The sequence below is a fragment of the Carcharodon carcharias genome, chromosome 13 (genome assembly GCF_017639515.1).
Source record: "Carcharodon carcharias isolate sCarCar2 chromosome 13, sCarCar2.pri, whole genome shotgun sequence".
NCBI classification, from domain to species: Eukaryota; Metazoa; Chordata; class Chondrichthyes; order Lamniformes; family Lamnidae; genus Carcharodon; species Carcharodon carcharias.
The window spans coordinates 34,174,157-34,198,121 of record NC_054479.1 but is presented as its reverse complement, the minus strand read 5'-3'; the positions used below and the strand labels follow the sequence as shown (position 1 = coordinate 34,198,121).

The following is a 23,965-nucleotide window of genomic DNA, read 5'->3' as shown; positions in this document are numbered from 1 at the left end:
AGAGTAGCTTGGTAGCACCACTACAGACTGAGCTGGTCGAGTCCTAAAGAACGTAGCTGCTAGACTGGGTCTGCAGCAGGTGACGAGGGAACCAACAAGAGGGAATAACATATTTGACCTCGCCCTCACCAATCTACCTGTCGGAGATGCATCTGACCATGACGGTATCGGTAGGAATGACCACCGTACAGTCCTTGTGGAGGTGAAGTCCTGTCTTCACACTGAGGACACCCTCTATCGTGTGGTGTAGCAATACTACTGTGCTAACTGGGATAGATTTCAAACAGGCCTAGCAATTCGACTGGGCAACCATGAAGCACTGTGTGCCATCAGCAGCAAAATTGTACACAACCACAATCTGTAACCTCATGGCTCTACTCTACCATTACCACCAAACCAGGGGATCAACCCTGGTTCAATGAAGAATGCAGGAGGGCATGGCAGGAGCAGCACCAGGCATGACTAAAAACCTGATGAAGCTTCAACACAGGACTACTTGCGCACCAAACAGCATAAGCAGCAAGTGATTCCACAACCAGTGGATCATATCTGTTCTGCAGTCCTGCCACACCCAATCTTGAATGGTGGTGGACAGTTGAACAACTCACTGGAGGAAGAGGTTACACAAATATAACCATTTTTAATGATGGGGAAGCCCAGCACATCAGTGCAAAAGATAAGGCTAAAGCATTCGCAACAATCTTCAGCCAGACGTGCGCTCAGTGGATGCTCCATCTCAGCCTCCTCCGGAGATCCCCAGCATCAGAGATGCCAGTCTTCAGCCAATTCGATTCATTCCATGTGATATAAAGAAATGGCTGAAGACATTGGATACTGCAAAGGCAGTGAAGTCTTGTGCTCCAGAACTTGCAGCGACCCTAACCAAGCTGTTCCAGTACAGCTACACCACTGGCATCTATGTTGCCCAGCCAGTGAGGGCTACATCCCATGAATGAATTTTAAAAATGAGTTCTTTCTTTGACAGGACATCTGAAGATTGATTACTGTGGGACTGACTAAGTGGAAGTAGCCAATTCAATATAAACATAACCAGATTTAAAATTTAATAGCCTAACTGGCAGAATGAGTTATTGTTTCAATATTGCTGATCTATTAGACTGGCACAAGTTGTATTATGCTCCACTGTGCCTACATTGCTTATTCTGCTGGTTACTTGTAATAGGACTCAGTTTATTTTTAAGTGTTTCCAATGTTGATGTGTAGTGTAATGTGTTGGGGTGCTTTGGAGTGGCTTAGTGATAAAGAATCTTTATGTAGGTCACATAAATAACAACCTTCTGTGGTTCATTTTTTTGTACTGTTCTAATTTTGGGGCTGAATTCAATGCATGAAGTAAGCTGAAGTTGAAATACAATATACAGATTTTGGCAGCGGGTGGCAGTAGAAAAAAAGTGCAGGTCACAGAATCACAGAATTGTTATGGTGTAGAAGGAGGCCATTCGACCCATCATGTCTGCACCAGCTCTCTGAGCATTTTAACTTTAATGTTTTAACTTTGTGCCGATCTCCCGCCTTTTCCCCATAACCTGCACATTGTTTCTATTTAAGTAATCATCCAATGCCTTCTTAAATGCCTCAATTTAACCTGACCCCAGGCAGTGCATTCCAAACCCTAACTCCTCGCTGTGTGAAAAAGGTTTTTCTTACTTCACATTTGCTTCTTTTGTAAAACACTTAAATTATGCCCTCTGGATTTCGATTCATTTATGAGTGGGAATAGTTAATCCTTATCTACTATGTTCAGACCCCTCATGATTTTGAAAACTTATATCAAGTCTCCTCTTAGTCTTCTCCTCTCCAAGGGAAACAGTCCCAACTTCTCCAATCTTTCCTCATAACTAAATTATCTCATCCCTGGAACCATTCTCGTAAACCTCTTCTGCATTCTCTTCATTGTGTTCACATCTTTTCTATAATGTGGCACCCAGAACTGTACGCAATACTCCAGCTGAGGTCTAACCAGTATCCTATAAAAGTTCATCATAATCTCCCTGCCTTTGTACTCTATGCCTCTATTAATGAAGCCTAGAATACTGTATGCTTTAGTAACAGCTCGCTTTACCTGTCCAGCTACCTTTAATGACTTAGGTACAGATACACCTCGGTCTCTCTGCTCCTGCACACCCTCTACAATAGCATCCTTTATTTCATACTGTCTCTCCATGTTCTTTATACCAAAGTGTATCACTTCACACTGCTCTGCATTGGATGTCATCTGTTACCTATCTGCCCACACGACCAATGATTCAATGTCCTTTTGAAGTTCTACACTGTGGTCCTCACAGCTTACAATTCTCCCAAGTTGTTGTGTCGTCTGCAAACTTTGAAATTGTTGCCTGCACACCAAGATCTAGATAATTTATGTATATCAGGAAAAGCAAGGGCCTCAATACTGACCCCTGGGGAACTCCACTACAAACCACCTTACAGCCCAACAAATACCCAACAACCATTACTCTGTTTCCTATCCCTCAGCCAATTTTGTATCTATGTTGCTACTGTCCCTTTTATTCCATGACCTATTACTTTCCTCACAAGTCTGTTGTGTGTTCCTGTATTGAACGCCTTTTGGAAATCAGTGTACACCACATCAATGGCCTTGCCCTCATCAACCACCTCTGTTACTTCTTCAAAAAACTCCAAGTTAGTTAGACACAATTTTCCTTTAACAAATCCATGCTGACTCTTCCGAATCAATCCACATTTTTGCATGTGACTATTAATTCTATCCCAAACAATTGGTGTTGGGGAAACTTCTAGAAACAAAGTTAAACTGACTGGTCTGTAATTGCAGGGCAGATCTTTACAACCTTTTTTGAACAAGGACATAATCTTTACAATTCTCCAGTCCTCCAGCACCTCCCCTGAATCCAGGAAACATTGAAAGATTATTGCCAGTGCCTCTGCAATTCCCGCTGTCACTTCCTTCAATATTCTTGGATGCATCCCATCCAGTCCCAGTGCCTTATCAACTTTAAATACCGGCAGCTTGTACAATACCTCCTCCTTATCAAGTTTAAATCCTTCTAAGTGACTGAGTTTCCTCCTCTGTCACCATAGCCTGGACAGCATCTGCCTTGTAGTAAAGACAGATGCAAAGTATTAATTTAACACTTCGGCCAGGCCTCTTGCCTCTATGTGTAAATCCCCTTTTTGGTCCCTAATTGTTCCCACTCCTCCTTTTACTACCCTTTTACTATTGATTTGCTTATAAAATATTTTGGAATTCACTTTTATGTTAGCTGCCAGTCTTTTTACATAATCCCTCTTTGCTTCTCGTATTTACTGTTCCACATCCCTTCTGAACCTTCTGTCTTCAGCTTAGTTCTCAATTGTGTTTGCTACCTGATACCTGTCGTAAGCACACTATTTCCTCTTTAACTTAATTTCTATCTCCTTTGTCATCCGGGGAGCTCTGGATTTGTTTGTCCTACCCTTCCCTTTTGAGGGAACATACCTTGACTGTGCCCAAACCATCTCCTCTTTGAAGGTAGCCCATTGTTCAGCTCCCGTCAATCTTTGGTTCCAGTCTGTCCGGCCCAGCTCCATCCTTGCCCCATTGAAGCCCGCCCTCTGCCAGTTGATTATTCTTATTCCACTGTCATTTTCCATCATCATCCTAAACCTTATGATACAATGACCAGTCCTCTAAATGTTCCCCCATTGTCATTTGATCTACTTGACCCACCTCATTCCCAAGAACCAGCTCCTGTAGTGCCTACTTTCTTGTTGGACTGGACACATATTGCTGTATGAAATTCTCCTGAACACAATCTAGGAACGCTTGTCCCTCACTGTCCCTTACACTACCACAATCTTAGCCTTTATACAGGTAATTAAAGTCCTCCATTATAACTACGTTATGATGTTTACCCCTCGCTATAATTTCCTTGCAGATTTGTTCCTCTATATCCTTCCCATTAGCTGGGATTACACTGAGCAATGTAATTGCAACCTTCTTATTCTTTAGCTGTAACCAAAACAATTCTGTCCTTGAATCCTCTGACACATCCCCTTTCTACAGTACTGCAACACTCTCCTTAACCAAAAATTCCACCCCTCATCCTTTTTCCCCTTTCCTATCTTTTCCTTGTAACCAGGAATATTGAACACTCAGATCTGCCCGCCTTTAAGCCAAGTCTCCATTATCGCCACAACATCATAATCCCACAAGGCAATCTGTGTCCATAACTCGCCAATTTTATTAAATTATACTCCGTGCATTCACGTACATGCAATGTAACCCTGATTTAGACTTCATTATCTGCTCCCTTACTCTGACTCCAAGTATTAACTTAGTGTTCTCTATTTTAGTGCTATCTACCTCTCCCAGTCTTCTGTGCAACCTGGTTTCATTATCTAATATTCTCTTCTGGTTCCCACACCGCTGCTGAGTTAGTTTAAACCCTCCCCAACAGCACTAGCAAAATGACCTGCAAGGAACTCTGGTGTGTTTATCCAGCCTTGCACCTAATCCAGTGTTCAGTTCTGGTTTAATTTTCCTTCACATTCTTTTTGGTTGAAAAGAAAAGAAATGTTAATTCTTTATTTGTAATATAGCTTTACGTATTTCTGTAGGTTGGTGGTACAAAAGCAGGAGTAGTGCGCTTCCTGGGCGAGACTGACTTTGCTAAAGGGGAATGGTGTGGAGTGGAACTGGATGAACCCCTTGGGAAGAATGATGGAGCTGTGGCTGGAACCAGGTTTGTTTAGGATGATGTGTGCTGTTTACATTAGAACTCTTTGAAAACATGTCACTTTTAAAACATTTCACTATTTTCAGAATCTGGTAGATTTAGCTTTTGGTGAACTAAAAAACCAAAGTTTTAGTTTAAGTTCAGTTGCAATAAATAATTCAAATTGAAATAGTTAATATTAATTGAAAGAATAATTCATAACCTATAGGATATGCTGCATGCTGTTTTTCTATCAGGCTGGTGTCTTCATTCAAAATTGACTATATAACTAAAATAACTTTTCAAGGAAAAATGTTATGATTGGCTCAAATTACTTATCTGTTCAATTAACAATCAAGTATCCATTTGACTGCATGAATCAAAAAATTGCAAAAATTACAAATGATTGAGTATTCAGCTGAAAAAATGTTTTAATTTTTAATGCAGTTTGAACCTCACATAAAACTTTTGAATTAATAATGTTGTTTGGGGCAAGGTTATTTTATTCTTCACGAAAGGGGAGTGATTTTTGTGCCAGGACAGAGAGGTGCTGATTGTTGCCGATGGGAAAATCCTCATTACAATAGCAGTGTTAATGGATGACAGTTCAGCAAGTTCTACAGAACCACCTTGGAAGTAAGAGGTGAAAAATACATTCTATAATGTTCTAAATATGGAAAAATATCAGAGGTGGGAAAAATAAATCATATACTTGTATAAATTTTATACGTGAGATTTTCTTAGGGGCAGGACAAAATTGCTTCGCTTTGAAGTTTTATCAAGTGATGATCAAGTAGTATTACAGGCCTTGAGACCAGCATCTTTCAATATCAGAAAGAAATCTCATTTTTACCTTGAGTCACTCATTTGATACAGCAGCAAATATACTGCAATGTGTCAATGGGCCATTTGCTGTCACACTTGCATTACTTAGTTATTCCCGCTGGCCTCTCTAGATGTGTTTCCATTAAATGAATTGAATATGCACAAAATACAAAGGAATCAGCAACTCCCGACATAAAGTTCTTCTTTGATCCACACACAAGCTGAATCTTGATAGCACTGTGTGTCATAATGTTCCAAGCAATGTTTTCTGATGCATTGGTGAAAGAAATAGGTGGTTTAAACTGCCCTGAGATTCATTCTGTCTACAGAGGGTGTACTTTTTTGAAATAAATATCTTGCATTTATATAGTGCCTTTCATGACCTCAGGATGTCCCAAAACACTTCACAACCAATGAACTCTTGAAATGTTGTAATGTCGGGATATACAATCAGTTTGCACACAGCAGGATCCCACAAACAAAAATGAGATAAATGGAAAATTAAATAATTTTAGTCATATTGGTGGGGGACAAATATTAGCCAGGACACGAGGAGGATCTCCCCTACTCTCTTTCATGGATAGTGTCCAGATTTGAGACCACTGGTTTAGTTAGTGACAACACTTTGTGACCAATGGTATCACCGATGTTGTACCCAGCTTTATTGTCAGTAGTTACTCTGTTAATTTATTGTTAATGCATGTTAGAGCTGTCTTCATAATATTGGAGAGTGATACATGGATTGCCTTTATTATAAAGACCATTGTTGGCATTAGCCCTGTCTCTAATGGGTAACATTAAGTATGCTTAAAAAGGTTTACTGGACCATTTAAAAGGAAAATTTTCAAAAGAATACTTTTTACCTTTTGTCAGATATTTTCAATGCCAGACAAAGTATGGTCTGTTTGCACCAGTTCACAAGGTTACCAAAATTGGATTTCCCTCGACGACACCAGCTAAAGCCAAGACAGCCGTACGAAAAATGGTAGCAACCCCATCAAATCTCAAGCGCAGTCCTAGTGCATCATCCATCAGCTCTTTGAGTTCCATAGCATCTTCTATCAGTGGTAGACCTAGTCGTTCAGGATTGGTAAGGAATCGCATTAATCTCAAAACCTGCTTAATCCAGCCTTGTCAATTTGTGAAATGGTATTTTAAGAAATAGTCATAAAAAGCAGTTAATCTCTTATGATGCTTTATATGGGGAATCAGTTTAAGGCCTGATTGGGGAGGGGCAGAGATTGGCAGAGAAAGTAGATGGAAATGCAGTGGGAGTGGGTAAGGTGGGCAAGAAGGAAGGAGAAGGTAAGGATGGGACAAGGGCCTGGGGTAAGGGAGAGGGGAAGATGAGCTAAGAGGGGAGAATAGGGTGTGAGGGTAGGAAGTGGCGAAAGGAAATGGAAGCCAGGGGATGGGAGATCAAAGGAGGGTGAGGGGAGAAGTGGAGGGAGGAGTGTGGAAGCAGAGAAGAGGGGAGAAATGGGAAAAGGATGCACGGGAAAGCAGTGCTGAAAGCAGGAGGAGAAAAAGTGGAGTTTGCCTCAGCAGAGATTGAGGAAGAGTCTACCAATTTTCCTCAAAAGTGGTGGGCTAGGCAACTACTTTTGATTCAGTAGGGATGGAGAGAGGTCATTGATTTAAAGGGCAAGTGGGAAGAGTGAGTGAATGGATTGAGGGACAGAAGGGAAGAAGAAGTGGAATGGCAGTGGCAGAAGAAAAACTTGCCTCAGCAAGGAAGAGGGACTTTCTGTGTGCTGCTTTTTGTATCAACAAGTAGAGGTGGGGAGAGCTGGGCATATTTTGCTTCCATTTGGAATAGAAGTTACCAGCAACGAATTTAGCTAGTCCAAATCCAGGACGAGCCCTTCCATGTTGTCTCTTACAGTCCAAGTCACAAATCATGATCTTTAAATTCTTTGCTTTGCAGTAGACGGGATTGGGAGCAGCCAGTTTGTAACTGTTCTGTGATTTCTTTGCCATTTTGTGGTACATCTTGCAATTAATGGGAATTCCTGCTATCTTCAACACTGCTTGCGAATCCTGCTACCGTTTTTAAGTTTGGCATTGTAAATTCTTTTTTACCTGCCTTCTCTGTAGCTTCTGAAATATGAAACCTTGTATTCAGTTTGCTGTGCTTTTCAGACAGTGCCTTGGCTGGTCACGCTTACCACTTAAATTCACTCTACATTCATCCTATTGTTCCTCAATCTAGTTCCAATATTGTGCTTAGATTTTTAATGTTTTCTTAGTTTTGTTTCTTCTTGTTTTTCCTGTGTTGTTTCCAGGGTAGATGATTAACGTTTCTATTGGTTGGCCCTGTCATGTAACATTAGTCAATGTAACCTTATGCTTACAATGCCATCTGCAGTTACAATGTCCTTGGCAGGTTGCAATTATGAACCATTTTTAATACATAATACATATATATTCATTATGTTTGGATGATTGCATTTATTCCCTACTGTATTTGATTATGTAAAATGTTAGTGTAAGTAACAGCAAAATCTCTGCTCAAATTTCAGCCAAATAACTAGCTCATCTTATGGGTTATTAAAACAATACCAAATGTTTCCTTCCTTGTTAGCCCACAATAGTGCTTTTTAATTGCCTTTGTCCACAGTAGTTACATATTTATTCCAGTTGAATACTCACTGAAGCTTTAAACCTTAAGGAAAGTGAACACTCCTGTTCTTTGCTAGACCAAATGCCTATGTATTTCTTGGACCAGACATGAACATGGTGATTTTTCTGTCTCCCTTTTCCTTGTCTGTTCAGTATGTTCAGCATATGTTTTTAAACCAGCCAGGTCATCGAGTGTTTGTCACTTGTGTCCACAGTGTGTTTCACCCACTCAGCTAAACTATTGGAGAGAAGATCACTATACAGGAGAGGAGAAAAGCAAATAAAAGGGGATAAAAATGAGTTGTCCAATGAAAAAGGAATTTGCAATAATATACATAACCTTAATTGTAATTCTAATGGCTGAGATAATGAACATTTTTTTCAGCTAACAGAAACATCCTCACGTTATGCAAGAAAAATTTCAGGCACCACTGCATTACAGGAAGCTTTAAAGGAAAAGCAGCAGCACATTGAGCAGCTTCTGGCTGAACGAGACCTGGAAAGAGCAGAGGCTGCTAAAGCAACTAGCCACGTGGGAGAAATTGAACAGGAGCTTACATTACTTCGGACAGGTCATGAACAGGTAAGAACTTAAGACAGTGAACTTTACTGGCTTTATGAACATTTATCGAATGTACAATAGAAATTAGATGTAAAGATACATAATTACTTTATGATGGGCACCACAAGAATCCGAAACTAAAATCGATTTGATGGGGAACAATATACTGTTGAGAGTGTCTTTTGGATGATTGCATTTATTCCCTACTGTATTTGATTATGTAAAATGTTAGTGTAAGTAACAGCAAAATCTCTGCTCAAATTTCAGCCAAATAACTAGCTCATCTTATGGGTTATTAAAACAATACCAAATGTTTCCAATACCAAATGAGAACTATTTATAGTTTATTAATAAAAGTTGTAAGTTTCTTTTCTAAGAGGGAATGCTCTTTTTTGACCAGTAATATCGGTGCCTGAATCAGGTGTAAATGGGTCCCTGTCCACACCTATCTTTATCTTTTACCATTAAGTAATGTCAAGATCTGCATCATTTCCATCCTTGGAAACAAAGTTAGTTATTTATATGTAACTAAAAGTTTATTAAAACCTAGCGATGATGTCCATTGAATAATTCACATGATCAGGTCTTTTATAGCTAGGTTAGCAGTAAGGGCATTTTGGCTCTGTGTAAATTTGCATTACTACTGGCAAGGGAGAATGATTTTTCAGTGAAATTTTCTTCATGATCTATCTTGGAAGGATTGCTTTTGATTTTTAAGAAAGCTATATGTCCCTGGGAAAACAGTGAAGGATGAATGTAGTAGAAATTTTTCTGAAAATAAAATCAACATTTGACATTGCATTTTGCTTTTCCAAAGTAACAATTTATCTTGGCCATCTTATTGAAGGGAATTTATCCACCTGTTTCTTTAAAATGTTATAACTTAAGGTTGGTATTCGTTAGAAAACTTTCCGCAGCCAAAATCCGTTCTATGGGTATTTTATTTTAAAAAGTAAATGTTTTGCTTTTTTATATCTTTAACCAGTCATAAGCTTGTTATGTCTGTGCTTAACTAGTTTGTTTATCAAACTGAATTTTTTATAAAATCTTTTTCCATCATCCTTTTCTCAGTAATTCCATATTAGTTACATTACGCATTACTGTGCAACCTTCTGCACCTTGTGGGGAAACAGTGTTTTTTGTAAACGTTTCCATAGATTAAGGGATGCTTGGTTATATGGTGACTGGAAGCTATCTCCTAATTGTTCCATGTTACATTTCACGAAATATGGGGTATTCACTTCATTATATCTATGCACAATTCTTGAGTAAAGCAGTTTACATGAAGAGTACAATTAAAGATGTAGACTTGCATCTGTTTTGACTTTGTATGAATGAACTTGGTCTCCACCACTGGAGTATTTTCACCTGAAACGAACTTCAGAAGATAATTGCTGCGTCTTGTGGCAGGAGGGTCTGTGCAGTTCTCATAGCAAATATGCTACATTAACATAAGTAATGATGGCATTTCAATCATGTGACGATAAATGAGAAACCTTTATGCAATGCCTTTAACAAAAAACACCCTGCAACACTTCACTGATGGGTATAAGAGTAAATGATGCCAAGCCAGGAAGGGAGAGCACTCATGTGCTTTCCTTCTTTCTCCTCCCCTTCTCCTCTCCTCAACCCCCAAACAATTTTTCTTACACTCTGATGACTACTGTGTAGGCTGTTTGTTAATTGTGTTGGATATGAGATAATAATCGATAGATATCAGTGGTTGCAACAATAGAATTTTGCACTCCACTAAATACCACTTAACATCCAATGTTTAATCGTTCTTGTTCCATATATTATTAAATAATCTAGATAATAGCATATGTATGAAATCTTTTATGATGGTCATGACAAGTAATATTTTAAAAAGTACGTTATGCAAAGCACATGGTTCTTATATGTTGGGTCAGTATTTTATGGTCTGCCACGTGGCAAGTTTGGAGGCAGGGTGTTATTTAATCTGGCAGATTGGTGGCGGGTGGCGACCCCACCGCCTTTTCACCTCTACCCCGATAAGTGGATGGCCTTCCTGCCCTGCCACCAATTGAGGCCCTAAAGGACAATTAAAGCCCCATTAAGGGCTTCTTTTCACCATCACTACTATTAATCCAGCAGCAGGCGGGCCCTCACCATGCGAGGAGCACAACATGCAAACTTGTGTAGGTTGCTTGTGGTCTCCCCAGGCTTTCCCCTGCATTCAACGGCACTAAGTGCTTGATGGAGAGTCTGGCATCGGGAAGTGGGGTGCCTGCTGAGAGCCACAGCCCTACCCTTGCAGAGAAATATAATAACTGCTTAATGAACTTCCCACAATGCAGTTGCCCACAGTGTTAAAATTTCATTCATTTCATGCAGCATGTGTTGGAGATGGAGACGAAGATGGACCAGTTACGAGCACTGGTTGAGGCTGCGGATAGAGAGAAGGTGGAGCTGCTGAACCAGTTAGAAGAAGAAAAAAGGTGCCATTTACTAACATGAATTTTAAAGTATTATCAATAATGTGACTTTCTTTTTTTCAAAGTACATAATAACATTATACTGCAGATTTAAAAAAATAAACTTCTATATGGAGTCACCGTTGTTACTATCAGTCAAATGAAGCTTCATTTGGTATGAACCAACTCAGAAAGCTCAGTTAATCTTTAAACTACAGACACTCCTTTACAGCGGCAATTTTGTAATATAAGTTTTTATATGAACTAAGAAGACTTCTCTTCTGAGCGTAATTTTCTTCCTACTTTCCTTTCTTCCTAATATTGAACGTTCAAAACCTCAGGATATGACATTCTTTTTCCTTAATAGAGTGCCAGTTGGCACTTCCAGGAATTACCTCTTTGTCTTTATCAACAGGAAAGTGGAAGACCTTCAGTTCCGTGTTGAAGAAGAGTCCATTACCAAAGGTGATTTAGAGGTAAACAGGCTGCTAATTTGCAAAGAACCTGAACTAAAGACCATGACAGTGTGGTTCAGAAGCTGATGGGAATTTCATGTTAAAAAAACTTGTTAAGCTAGTGCTTAAATATCCAGAGAATATTGACACTGAATGTTACCAATACCTGTTGATAAAAAAGGGGTGAGAGGTTCATATTAGTAGCCGATAACTGCTGATTAACAGTGAATTGGGGCTAATATATCTGAACATTTCAGATTAATTGCTATTTGATAATTGGGCTATTTGGCATGGTGCTTGTGGCTAGGTGGCTGCAATGGTGGCAGAAAATTGTTGATCAATTAAAGGTTTATAAACTGACGTACTCACCAAAAAGTATCATTTTATCTGATTATCGTTTTGGTGAAGCATGTATTCAACTGAGGACAAAGGTTTATTCTGTTTAACAAGTTCTATTACTGCTTTATAATTTCTTTACATTCAACTTGGATATTCAAATATTTGGAAATCTCAAATATGAGTTATACTTATAAAACTGGCAGCCTTTGGTTCATTGATTCAGAATTAATTTAACAAGATTCTTTTAATGGGGTGTCCTTCTTGTGTTTATAGACATCTTTTCCAATCTTAGGGTACTGGTTTATGACACAACATATGGAGTTCTTCACTTTCCTTTAAATCTCTGAAAATATTTTATTTTTGAAAACTACATCAAGGAAATGAGGGAGATAGTAGGAAGGGCTTTGGGAAATTATTTTTGGAACCATTATAAACACTGAGAGAGCACTTGAGCTTGAATTGAGACAAATAATATTCACGAAGAGATTGCAATGCAACCTGTAGACCAATTAGATTGACATTTGTAAAGAGGAAAATACTTCAACTTATCATACAAGGAACTATCATTTAAAGACCACTAATTCATCAGGAATTGGCAGCAAAGATTTTGAAGCAGATGGTTTTACTGTACCTTTGCTTGAAATCTTCAAAGAGATAACCACAAATTGATAAGATCTGCCCACTGGAACCAGTTTACTTGGATTTTAAGGCATTTCATAAAGTTTCTTTCACTCGGAAGATTAAATGGGTACAGGTCTATAATAAGATAGATTGTTTGAGGTCTGTTGAAAGTGAAGGCTTGGTGGGTCAAATGGCCTTTACTCATTGCATGCATTTTTATAGCTTATTTAAAATAAAACAGAAAATCATTGTTATAAAAGGAGCTGTGCAAAAGTTTGAACCAACATTTTGCTAATTGTATATGCATTTTAATTTTCGACCGTACCTGAATTTTTAAACGTTTTTTTTAATAGAAGCCTTTACTTCAACACCACAAAATACCTCCCTATTTAGTGAGATGCTATTATGTCACTTGCCTTGGAAAGGTCAAGGGTAGTTGAAGGACTGTAATACTGGCTTAGAACAACAATTTTGGATTTAAGGCAAAAACGGCAGCTGCGAAATAGATATTAGATGATTAAAGATAAGCAAAGAGGAATGAAACATCAAGGGCCTTAACTTCCGAGTTCCACAGTGTTGGATTGGTGAGGTAAGGTTTGCACAGCGATTGCCCAGAAGTGCAAACTTCCCATGGACAATTGATCTGCATTGGGAACCATCCGAGAATGTGATTTAAGTCGCAAACTTTGAATGGTTCCCACTGGGTCACACCAATAGTTACCCAGAAAAAAGCTATCAGAACTAAAAGTACTAACTTTTGGGTGACTATTGTACAGATCCAGACCAGGGGACTCCCCCCGACCCTCCAGGGGACTCCCCCTACCCCCTCCCATGGGACTCCCCCACTCCCACAAAACCCCCAAAGTGGGATTCCCCACACCCGCATGGGACTCCTCCCAGGCCCAACTCTCACTACCACGCTCCTAGGCCCAATGGATCCAACTGAGCCCTGACCCCAACCCCATTACCCTGAGGCCTGGCCTGACACCTACCCCCACCCCCCTCAAAAAACAACCCCAGCAAGGACCTTTAAATTTCAATGGATAAACTTCCCTGGTAAGAAAGGGGAACGGGCCTCCTTCCCTTTGACTCTGCTGCATTTCAGTGCTGGGCCCCAGGGACGCGCTGCACTGCCTGGATCTCGCCCGGCCTGAATCAGAAGACTAGGCGAGACAGGCTGAGAAGAAAAAATTTAACTTAGGTAATTGGGCACGGAGTGGCAATCCGCTCTGATTGCCGCTCCGTGGAAGTTCAGGCCCATAGTAAAACAGAAGAATAGAATATAATTTAAATACTGCTATGAAGTCTGCCTTTAACCATTTTCTTTCTAGACTTGAAGGTCAAATTCATTTAATTTTCACTCATCTCATTTCAGAGCTATAAGGGTGTGAGGTAACTAACTTTCAAAAAGTTATGCCTGCTTTATTGTTATAGTCAAAAAATCAACTTCAAAGTAGGAACAAAGCATCATGACATAAGTTTATAGCATGGATAAATCTCAGAAATGCAGTTTTAAGTCCATATTTGCTTTCAGCGATATGGACTTCAGTATTTAAAATCTAAATCAGACGTAAAAATCTTAATTGTAAAGGTTGATTGAAGTATTAGTTTTGAATAGCATGTAAATGAAAATTGTGAATTATACTCTGTGACACAACAATGTCTAAATTCAATTGGAATTCTGATTATTGCAAAAGACACAACCATTACAAAAAATATAAACTTTATATGAAAGCATTTTATTTTATGTGCTTAAGTTATACTTACATTGAGTAAAAATAATCTGCTGAACATTAGCTGATTAGTTTTAATAAATTTCATGCAAAAATGAATTAAATATCAGGGAATTAATATAAAAGACAGAAATAAGCAAAATGAGAACTTTAGAAACAAGTTAAAGAAATTCTTTGGATCAAATCCTGCCAGTTTTACGGGAAACTTTGGATGTCTTCGAAAGTTGTGTTGATTTAAATGTTAGAGTATTGTGATACATAAAGTTTGAATTCTGTACTTGATGTGCAGAAATATGAAGTTTGTTTCAAAACATCAATGTAGAAAGTGATATTGTTGCCTAAAATATAGGCCAAAACTAAACTAAGTGTAGATATTAGTTGACAGCCTGTGGGAGACCACAATTAATAATGCTAATTTATACATTGAGCTCAGGTAAACCAGTAGCTTGATCATTTTAAATTCCAATCCAGCACAATAACTGATTCTTACATTACTATACCTTATATCATTCAAAAAGATATACTTTGTCTTCCCCATGACTCGGTGAATTTATGCAGCAAGTAGTTGAGCCATGCAAATCAGGAAGATTCCTGATTTGAACTGTACAGAGTTAGCTGATCTCACCTGGTGTGCTCTATTGGCCTTTTGAAAGGGGTGAGTTGACCAATTCCCACTGCAGATCTCTGTCCAGTAACTCTGTTGAAAGCATGCAAATGATGCATGGCTGGAATGCCTTTCACAGTCAGATTGCTGGCTGAGACTCATTATCAAGATTTATTCATAAATAATGCAAACCAAGTGAGGTATTGGAGTGTGCTTCTGGGCCCTACTCCTGTAAGAGTAGAATTATTACAGAAAAGGAGGGAATAAAATTGGCAAGAAAAATAGCCAAATAAATTTTATAAAATTGAAACATGCATTGAAATGTGAGATAAAACAAAATGGATTTGATGGCATGGTAAGTGGTTTCTCACCAGATCAGTAGTTTTGGCACCACTGTCACAGTGGCCAACTTTATATAAGAGGATTATAGGGACTTTTGTATAGCATTGTGCTGAATTTGTTACTTTTTAAATTATAAACTTGTAATGGATAATTCTATCTTCTGAAGAGTATTAGATTAATACAGAGAATGATGTATGGTGTAGCACGTATGAAGACATCCAATGTTTAAAATAGTTTCTAATCAGAGCAATTCAAAACACTACTTTGGAACAAATTGCAGAACTAACTGTACTGACTGATTTCTCAGCATTGACCTACTGATATGCATGTTGCTTTCACAGCTGCAAAGAATGAAATGCAATATATGTAATGAGTGATTATGCTGTAAACCCCTAATCAATATAGGATTATTATCAGTTTTGCTGTCATCATTTGTCTGCCCATCTGTTACATAACTTAAAAACTACCTACTACCTAAGCATCACTTTGAGGGCAATTTATTACTTTCCTTATTTTAAAAATGACACAGATATTTACTTAGGTTTTGTAGGCACTAAATAAAAATTATGCATTGGGATATTTCTCCTTCAATTTGAATTTTGTGCAGAAACTTGGATTTTGTTTCATTGATTAATGGAGAAACTTTATAACTACTCCATGCCTCTCGTAAGACTCGTGTGTGTGGTTGATATTGGCTCCCCTGTATTGTGATCACTGGTCAACGATTTTTCTTTCTTGGTTTATGAGTCTACCACTCCACTCTTGTTACACATTGGAAATTTGACGTGTGAGGAGAGATCAGGAGAGAAAACGTTTTTCTTTTTAATCAGGACTGCCTTGTCTGCATGATGGGCCTCGATTCTACTGCTACTCAATGGATTTACCCCCACAAATATGATTGGAGAGATGCCACACCATCATGTGTACTCTCTTGCAAGAGGAAATTACTCAGTAGACTAAAAAGGAAATCACTTTCCTTTTATACCCGAGCAATGGTGATGGTGCCAGCAGAGATTTTGGCTGTAGTGACAGTGAAACTGTCAGAGTTCAATGTCATTACCCTATGAAACTGAGAGGAATATTTGGCTAAGTGTGGAAATCCAGAAGTTGCTATCAGTGACTGCTGTTCTAAAGGGTGTGTTGCTGAAGTTCCTGCAGAAGGCAGCCTTGAGAAACCGCTGAACTGATATGAATTTCCTCCTTTGCCCTGCAATATTGTCGTTAAAAATCCCCTTAAAAAGTTATGCTTGTTAATTGGGAGTAACTGCTGTTAAATTTTAAATACTGTAAAAGTCATGAATTGTACTGAACAACCTTTCTGGCCCTGGAAAATCAATTTTATATTTGTGGAATGTCAAATTTCTCCCTTATGATAATTCCATTGTTTTTAATATTTCTTTTGAAGCTGGTGTGATATTTCAGCTTCTAATGTGTATGACCCAATCTTTATTTTGTTCTCTGTAAAAAAAAAATTATAAAAATTGAATGATAATCTCGTGCATTTTGCTTCCTCGTTTGCTATTTGTGAAAATTCTTCAACATAATTAGTTGTTTACCCTGCTTGATGACATCACTGTTGCAGGATGCCTAGAGATTCCGTTGAATTGACGCCAGATTCAAATTAACTCTTAAGAAGTTAAAATTTGCGCCAGAGAGTTCGCTAGATCTTTGTGTGCTGCTTTTTTAAAGCTCAGTAGCAACCACTGCTGGAAGAAAAATCAGGGCCTTTATTTCATTTTCTTAACTTTCTTTCCAGTACCCCTCAGATTTGGTATATGACATTGAGTCTAGAGGAATTGGCTTAGTTTTCTTTATCTTGTAGCCCCACGTTGGTTATTTGTAGAAGTGTATAGGAATTAATGCAAGGGACCTACTTAAAGGTACATTTTGATGGCTGATCAAAATGTTTTCTCCTTTTAAGGGTTTTGTGGCCAGCAGTGTTAATAGCCTACTTTGTTTATTTAGCAAAACTTCCAAGTTCTTGTTCAGCACTTCTACTCATGGTATTTCATGCATTATTAAGATTCATTGTTCTGGCTGATCCCAGTTTTTCCGGCTAGAGACCTTTCTTACAATTTGGGTTCAATTCAATTAGTTCTCTCCTGTGTCCAATGCAAAAGTTTGCTTAGATGGGTAAGCTTCACTCTTGTGAACTGAAATGTAACTTATTGTGAGACAGTGAGCTCTTAATCCAGTGAAACCTGCACTGGAAATAATTCAATTCTGAACGCACACCAACCTGTAGTAAACACCATGCTGACAGGTGAATTAAGTTTATTGAGCAACAATATTAAACAGAAATAAAAACAACAACCAGCAAATTTAGTTTACCACATTTCATTTGATTTATAATATCCATACTAATATAATAAAGGTTCTGAATCCTTGAATTCTCTGCAACATTTTAAACAGCTTGGAGCATTCTTCGTGAAAAGCTGTAAAGTGAGAAGTGAAACCTGCAAGTTACCTGTTAGAATTCATCCTTATAGTGATTCAGCGAAGAGGGAATTAAAAAGCATTCCTCGGGTTACATCCTTTTCTTTCCATATAAATGCAAGTTATTTTTTGCTCTTTATTGTTAAGTAAATACAAAAGATGATCAAAATATATCCTCAATTGTGTAGAACAGTAATTCAAAATAGGACGCAAATGCACAACACTGGCCGACTTCCCTGACTTTTTAATAGAACAAAGCAACACTCGTAATGGATGAGAGTTACCCCTGCTCCCCCGCCCCTCCATCAACAAATCTTTGTAGAATAAGAATACACTTGTAAGCAATTCACAGATGATAAACAGGCATCAAGCAAATCCCTTTACAATAGCACTAAGGGTTGTGGATTTCTTCATTCCCTCGTGTAATTCAGTGTCAAACTCCGATTTCCTTATTTGCCTATGAAACCATAGAGGGATTAGCTTCTCCAAAGATATTGCTCAGGACTCATTTTCAATTTGCTAAAAATTGACTAAAATTATATAACATGGAAATTTTTAGCATTTGCAATTGGACAAACCTTCGATCTGTTACTGCCTTGTCGCTCAGTGTTTTTGTGCTATGATTTGGATGTGCATTATTCAAAAGAAAGCAAATCACTGTGTCTCAAAGCCTTCTCTCTACTGATTTTGACTTGTGTATTCTCAAAATCCATCTGTGAAAGAAACTTCGGCTCTGGTCATAATTTGCAAAGTTCAATTGGCCCACTTTAATGTTGAGCTTTCTGCTATTCTACTGTGCGAATAGTACCCTAGATTCTTAACGTTTATGAAAAACTTCAGTATTATCCATCCAGTCAATTAACTTTGTAATATTCCCATGTGGAGGCATCAAGAAAATCTCACTGAACTAAAGATTAAATCCTTTATTAGCACCTTAGTACTAATCAGGAAGTTGTTGCAATTCATTTATCAAAATTTTGCTGCAACAGAGTATTTTGAGCTCATGATGTTTGGGGTGATATATTTGCATGGATAGAGAATCAGCTGACTAACAGGAAACAGAGAGTTGGTATAAATGGTCATTTGCAGGATGGCAGTGAAGTGCCACAGGGATCAGTGTTGGTTGGGGCCTCAAATATTTGGAATGCAAATTGACTTCAATGAAGGCACCAACCATAATTGTAGTTAAATGTGCTGCTGATACAAATATAGATAGGAGAGAAAGTTATGTGGAGGATACAAAGTGTCAGCAAAGGGACATAGGTTAAGTGAATGGGCAAAAAATCAGCAGATGGAGTATAATGTGGGAAATGTGAGGTTGTCCACTTTGGGAGGAAAAATAGAAAAGCAGAATATGATTTAAACTGAGAGACACCTCCAGAATGTGGCAGTACAGAGGGATCTTGGTGCCCTTGCACATGAATCTCAAAAAGTTAGCATACAGATACAGCAAGCATTTAGGAAGGTAAAGGGATTATTGTTAGGGGAATAGAGTATAAAAGTCTTGCTACAATTGTACAGGACATTGGTGAATCTGCAGCTGGAGGGCTGTGTATGGTTTTGGTCTCCCTACTTAAGGAAGTGTATACTTGCATTAGAAGCAATTCAGAGAAGGTTCAATAGGCTAATATCTGGGTTGAAGGGGTTTGTCTAATGAGGAAAGGTTGAGCAGATTGGGCCTATACTCATTGGAGTTTAGAAGAATAAGAGGTGATCTTATTGAAACATCTAAGGTCCTGAGAACTTGACAGGGCAGCTGCTGCGAAAATGTTTCTAATGGGGACATCTAGAACTAGGGGATACAGTTTAAAAATAAGGAGTCTCCCATTTAAAACAGAGATGAGGAGGAATTTCTTTCACAGGGTCGTTGGTCTTTAGAATTCTCTCCACCAGAGAGAAGTGGAGGCTGGGCCATTGAATATATTCAAGGCTGAGCACTGATTTTTGATTGACAAGGGAGTTGAATGTTATGGAAGACAGAGGAAATGCCACAATCAGATCAGCTATGATCTTATTGAATGGTGGAGCAGGCTTGATGGGCCAAATAGTCTAAACTTCCTATTTCTTATGATCTAACAAATCATTATTACAAAATCCACATACCTGACATAAAGTACGAGTATAAAATAAGTTGAGTAACAAGGTAGCTTTGTTTCTTTATATTGTTGCTGACCTTTGGACTCCAAAGTTTGCCTTTGGGCAGCAACCTTAGACTTTGTCCCGCATGGGACCAGAGAAACTATGGACAACCTGACAGCGGGTGCGAAATCTGAATTGTTAAAAGAAAGATTATTTAAATTGAAGCTCTTCGCAAGATCATCTGGACACAACCACATGCACAACTACCCTGTCCCCATTGCTCAATACTGGAAAACACTAATATAATTGTATATAGATTTCTCAGGGAGGCATGGACTAGTTTTTTTTTCAATTATATGTATGAATGACCAACTCCAAACCCAAGTGCATTGAAAACTGTTCTTTGTGCAACCTGAAAAAGTGCAGTGAGAAATATACTTTGAATTAAATGAGCCACTTGGAAAAAATTAATTGGTATTAAAAAGTATCGAGGGAAAACAATGTAAGTGATTTATTGCTTTGCCCTGCTCTTAAATATTTCACCTGTAATTTCAAATTCTGTTTGTTTGGTTAAACCAATTATGTTACACACAAAAACAACAAAGGGGTTTACAGTATTAAACTAAAATTTAAGTATTAACTGTTCTGATTTGAACTATGCTGATATTTAAAAAAAACTGTACACTGCATGAAACTTGAATCTGCCTTTTTTAAAAACTGTATTTCACTTTAATTCCCCATTATCCTTTCCTCTGCATACTTTTGATACAATTTTCCATTAAACATTTCTGTTTTCTTCCATTCTGTTTTTGTGTCAAATTTACCTTTTGCTTCCCTAACTGTTAAAAAGGCAGAAGGTGCTGGTGGATAAGCCTGCATGTGGCTCCCTCCTGTCGTGCTGGCATGTGATGGTGGCACTGGTGTGTTCTCTTCCTCTCCCTTTTTACTAACAGACGCAGACCAAACTGGAGCATGCCCGCATTAAGGAGCTTGAACAGAGCCTGCTCTTTGAAAAGACCAAAGCTGAAAAACTCCAGAGGGAGTTAGAAGACACTAGGGTAATGGATTTCAGTGTTTCAATGAACTCCATTCAGTTTATCAGCATGTACCCAAAACTGGCATAAATCACAGTGCTTAACTTTATTGTAGTAATGCTTGACCCCTACCAAAAATGTCTACCGATACACAATGAAAACTTTTGTTTCTTTTGTTTTAGTAACTTCAATATCCCAACTTGTTGACTAATCAATCAATTTTTTTTAAGAAAGTGTATTTCTAGTATTTTATTAGTTTAGGTCTTACTCCGTGTACCCTACCTTGACTGAGTGGGCAAATAGACAGTCTGCTCCTGGACTTCATCTAATGGTTCTGTATAACCTGTTGATGAGATCATGAGAGAGATGTTGACACTAACCTATCTTTCAGTTTTCCCTATGCTCGCTCGGAAAAATGCCTCTGCACGGCATTTTCCTGAAGATCTAGCTGACTATAGATGTCACTGTCGTGGGGACTAGTCGGGTATCAACCCACGTTCTATCACTGTGGTGCAGTATGTTAGTGTGCTGTGTTGCTAGACCATCTGCATGGTTGGTTGTGCCCTGAAAATATTGTGTTTTTGATTAAATTAGAAGTAAAACTTATTTTAAAACAAAAAGGTATTGAGGTAAATAGATAGTGCAAATATATATCACTTCACACGCTCCAATCTTTCTGAAGCACCAGCTTCATTTTTGGAGAAACATTTCCCCTTTGATTTCATAGGACCTATTTCAGTCACAATATGATCTAGTTACAACAGTTGATGGATCGTGGAGTGCACATGCTACTTTGTATTACCAGCATGGGAGCATGGTTGCACTGTTTTCAGACCAGATTGATCTGGGGATGATGCATGGTTGCATTTGAGTGTTTTGGATGAACTACTTTTTTCTCCTTAGTTATTTTCTCACCATTTTCACTGGTATTGCCGAAAAAAGACATTTTGTCAAAACAAAGTTGTTGCTTTCCATTACATTGGCATTCTAGCGATTGTCCTGATGACTGCAAGATGAAAAACTTTGACAAAATGTCTTCTTTCAGCAATACTGAAGTTCTGTACTACCAAACGACTATTTTCACTGGTCTCGCCAAGCCACGCAAAAGCTGCATTAGAGAATGCTGGGTGCCTTAAGCCAATCATTCTGCAGATTCCCATCACAATCTCCATCCCCCAGCCACTGATATGAACCCTATCCCTGGTCATTGTCTCAGGCAAATCTAGAATGTTTGCAAGCTTGGAGTCCTACTTGACCCTGAACTGAGTTCCAATCCCATATCCTATCCATTACCATGACCACCTACCTCCACTTCCATAATGTTGCCCATCTCCATCTGGCCTCAGTCCATCTGCCACTGAAACCTTCATTCATACTTTTGGTACTGGTAAGTTCAATATTTTCCTGGCCAACCTTCGATCCTCCACAAAAATTAACCTTGCCTGAAACTCTGCTGCTTGTACCCTATCTTGCACCTAGTCCCACTTAACCATCATTCCTATGTTCATTGACCAAATTTGCTCTCAGACCACCAATGTCTTGAATGTAAAATTTTCAACTTTGTTTTCAAATCCCACCATTGCCTCAGTCCTCCCAATCTCTGTAACCTCCTCAGCCCTTCAACAGTTTAAGAACATGAGCTCAAGTCCCATCACACAGGTTGGGAATTTAAATACAGTGAATTAAATAAATCTGGAATATAAAACTGCTACCATGGTCACAATTACTGAAACCGACTGTTGGAAAATCCAGTCTGGTTTACTAATGTCCTTCAGGGAAGGAAATCAGCCATTCTTACCCAATTAGACCTATATGTGACTCCAGACTGAGAGCTATATGCTTGGTTCATAACTGTGCTCTGAAATATCCTGGCAAGTCATTCAATTGTATCAAATGGCAACACAAAACCATAATAAGAATAAAACCTGATGGGCCGCCTCCCATCAGCTAGGCATCAGAATTAGAGACAACAAAGGCACATCCAACCCATTTGATCCTGCAAAGTTCTTCTCACAAACATCTGAGGACTTGTGGTAAAATTAAGGGAGCCATCCCACAGACTAATCAAACAACAACTGGACTCAGGTTTAGAAATATGATTCTCTGAGTAAGACCATGTCTTAGACCCTTCCATCGCCATCCCTGGGTATGTATGTCCTGTCCCAATGGCAGGACAGACCCAATAGACATTGTGGCACATTGGTATACAGTGAGGACGGAGTGGCTGTGGAAATCATCAATATTGACTCTATGAAATTTTATGACATCAGGTCAAACATAGGAAAGTAAACCTCCTGATTGCCACCTAACGTGCTTTGTCAGCTGATGCACAAGTACTCCTTCTTGCTTATCACTAATTGGAAGTAGCAAGGACCACAGAATGTCCCCTGCTTGGTGAACTTCAATGTCCGTCACCAAGAGTGGCTCGATGACACCATTACTGACCTTGCTGGCTATGTCCTGAAAAGGAAAGCTGCCAGATTGAGTCTGTAGTAAGTGGTGAGAGAACCATGCAATGAAAAAATGTCCTTGATAATATCTTCATAAATCTACCTGTTTCAGATGCACCTGTCCCAGATGTACCTGTCCGTGACCATGGTAGAAATGACATGGTAGAAATCCTTGTGTGATCAAAGCCCTGTCTTCACATTCAGTACACTGTACCACTGTGTCAAATGGGTTAGATTCTGAATTTGTTCATCAGCTCAAAACTCCATGAGGCACTGTGAGCCATCAGTAGCAATATTCTACCACAATATATAACCTCATGATCTGCTATATCCCTCACTCTACCATTACCCTCAGGCCAGGGAACCACTTTGGTTCACTGAGGAGTTTAGTAGACCATACCAGGAGCAGCACCAGGCATATCTGAAAATGAGGCGCCAACTTGGTGAATCTACAGCATGCTAAAAAGTGGAAGCAGCATGCTATAGACAGAGCTAAGCAATACCAGAACCAATGGGTCAGGTCAAAACTCTGCAGTCCTACCACATCTAATAATGAATGGTGGTAAACAATGAAACAACTAACAAGAGGAAGGGGCTCCATGGATATCCCCATCCTCAATGCTCGAGAAGCCCACCACCTAAATGCAAAAGTCAAAGCATTCGTAACTGTCTTTACCCAAAAGTGCCAAGCGGATGATCCATCTCTGTCTCCTCATGAGGTCTCCATCTTC

The 23,965-nt window shown here is 38.8% G+C and overlaps 1 protein-coding gene across 8 annotated transcripts in view; it reads left to right on the top strand.

Annotated features, from left to right (window-relative positions):
- Positions 1–23,965, top strand: part of clip1a (CAP-GLY domain containing linker protein 1a) — a 166,035-nt gene that overhangs the window by 48,801 nt on the left and 93,269 nt on the right. For 6 of the 8 annotated variants that reach the window (XM_041202209.1, XM_041202212.1, XM_041202210.1 and 3 more), the window contains 6 exons: positions 4,600–4,724; positions 6,396–6,612; positions 8,530–8,727; positions 11,062–11,165; positions 11,557–11,617; positions 20,704–20,808. In XM_041202209.1, the coding sequence (XP_041058143.1) occupies positions 4,600–4,724; positions 6,396–6,612; positions 8,530–8,727; positions 11,062–11,165; positions 11,557–11,617; positions 20,704–20,808 (810 nt within the window). Of the gene's footprint in view, positions 1–4,599; positions 4,725–5,211; positions 5,341–6,395; positions 6,613–8,529; positions 8,728–11,061; positions 11,166–11,556; positions 11,618–20,703; positions 20,809–23,965 lie in introns of those variants that run through there. The other 2 variants (XM_041202214.1, XM_041202213.1) reach the window with 2 other exon arrangements.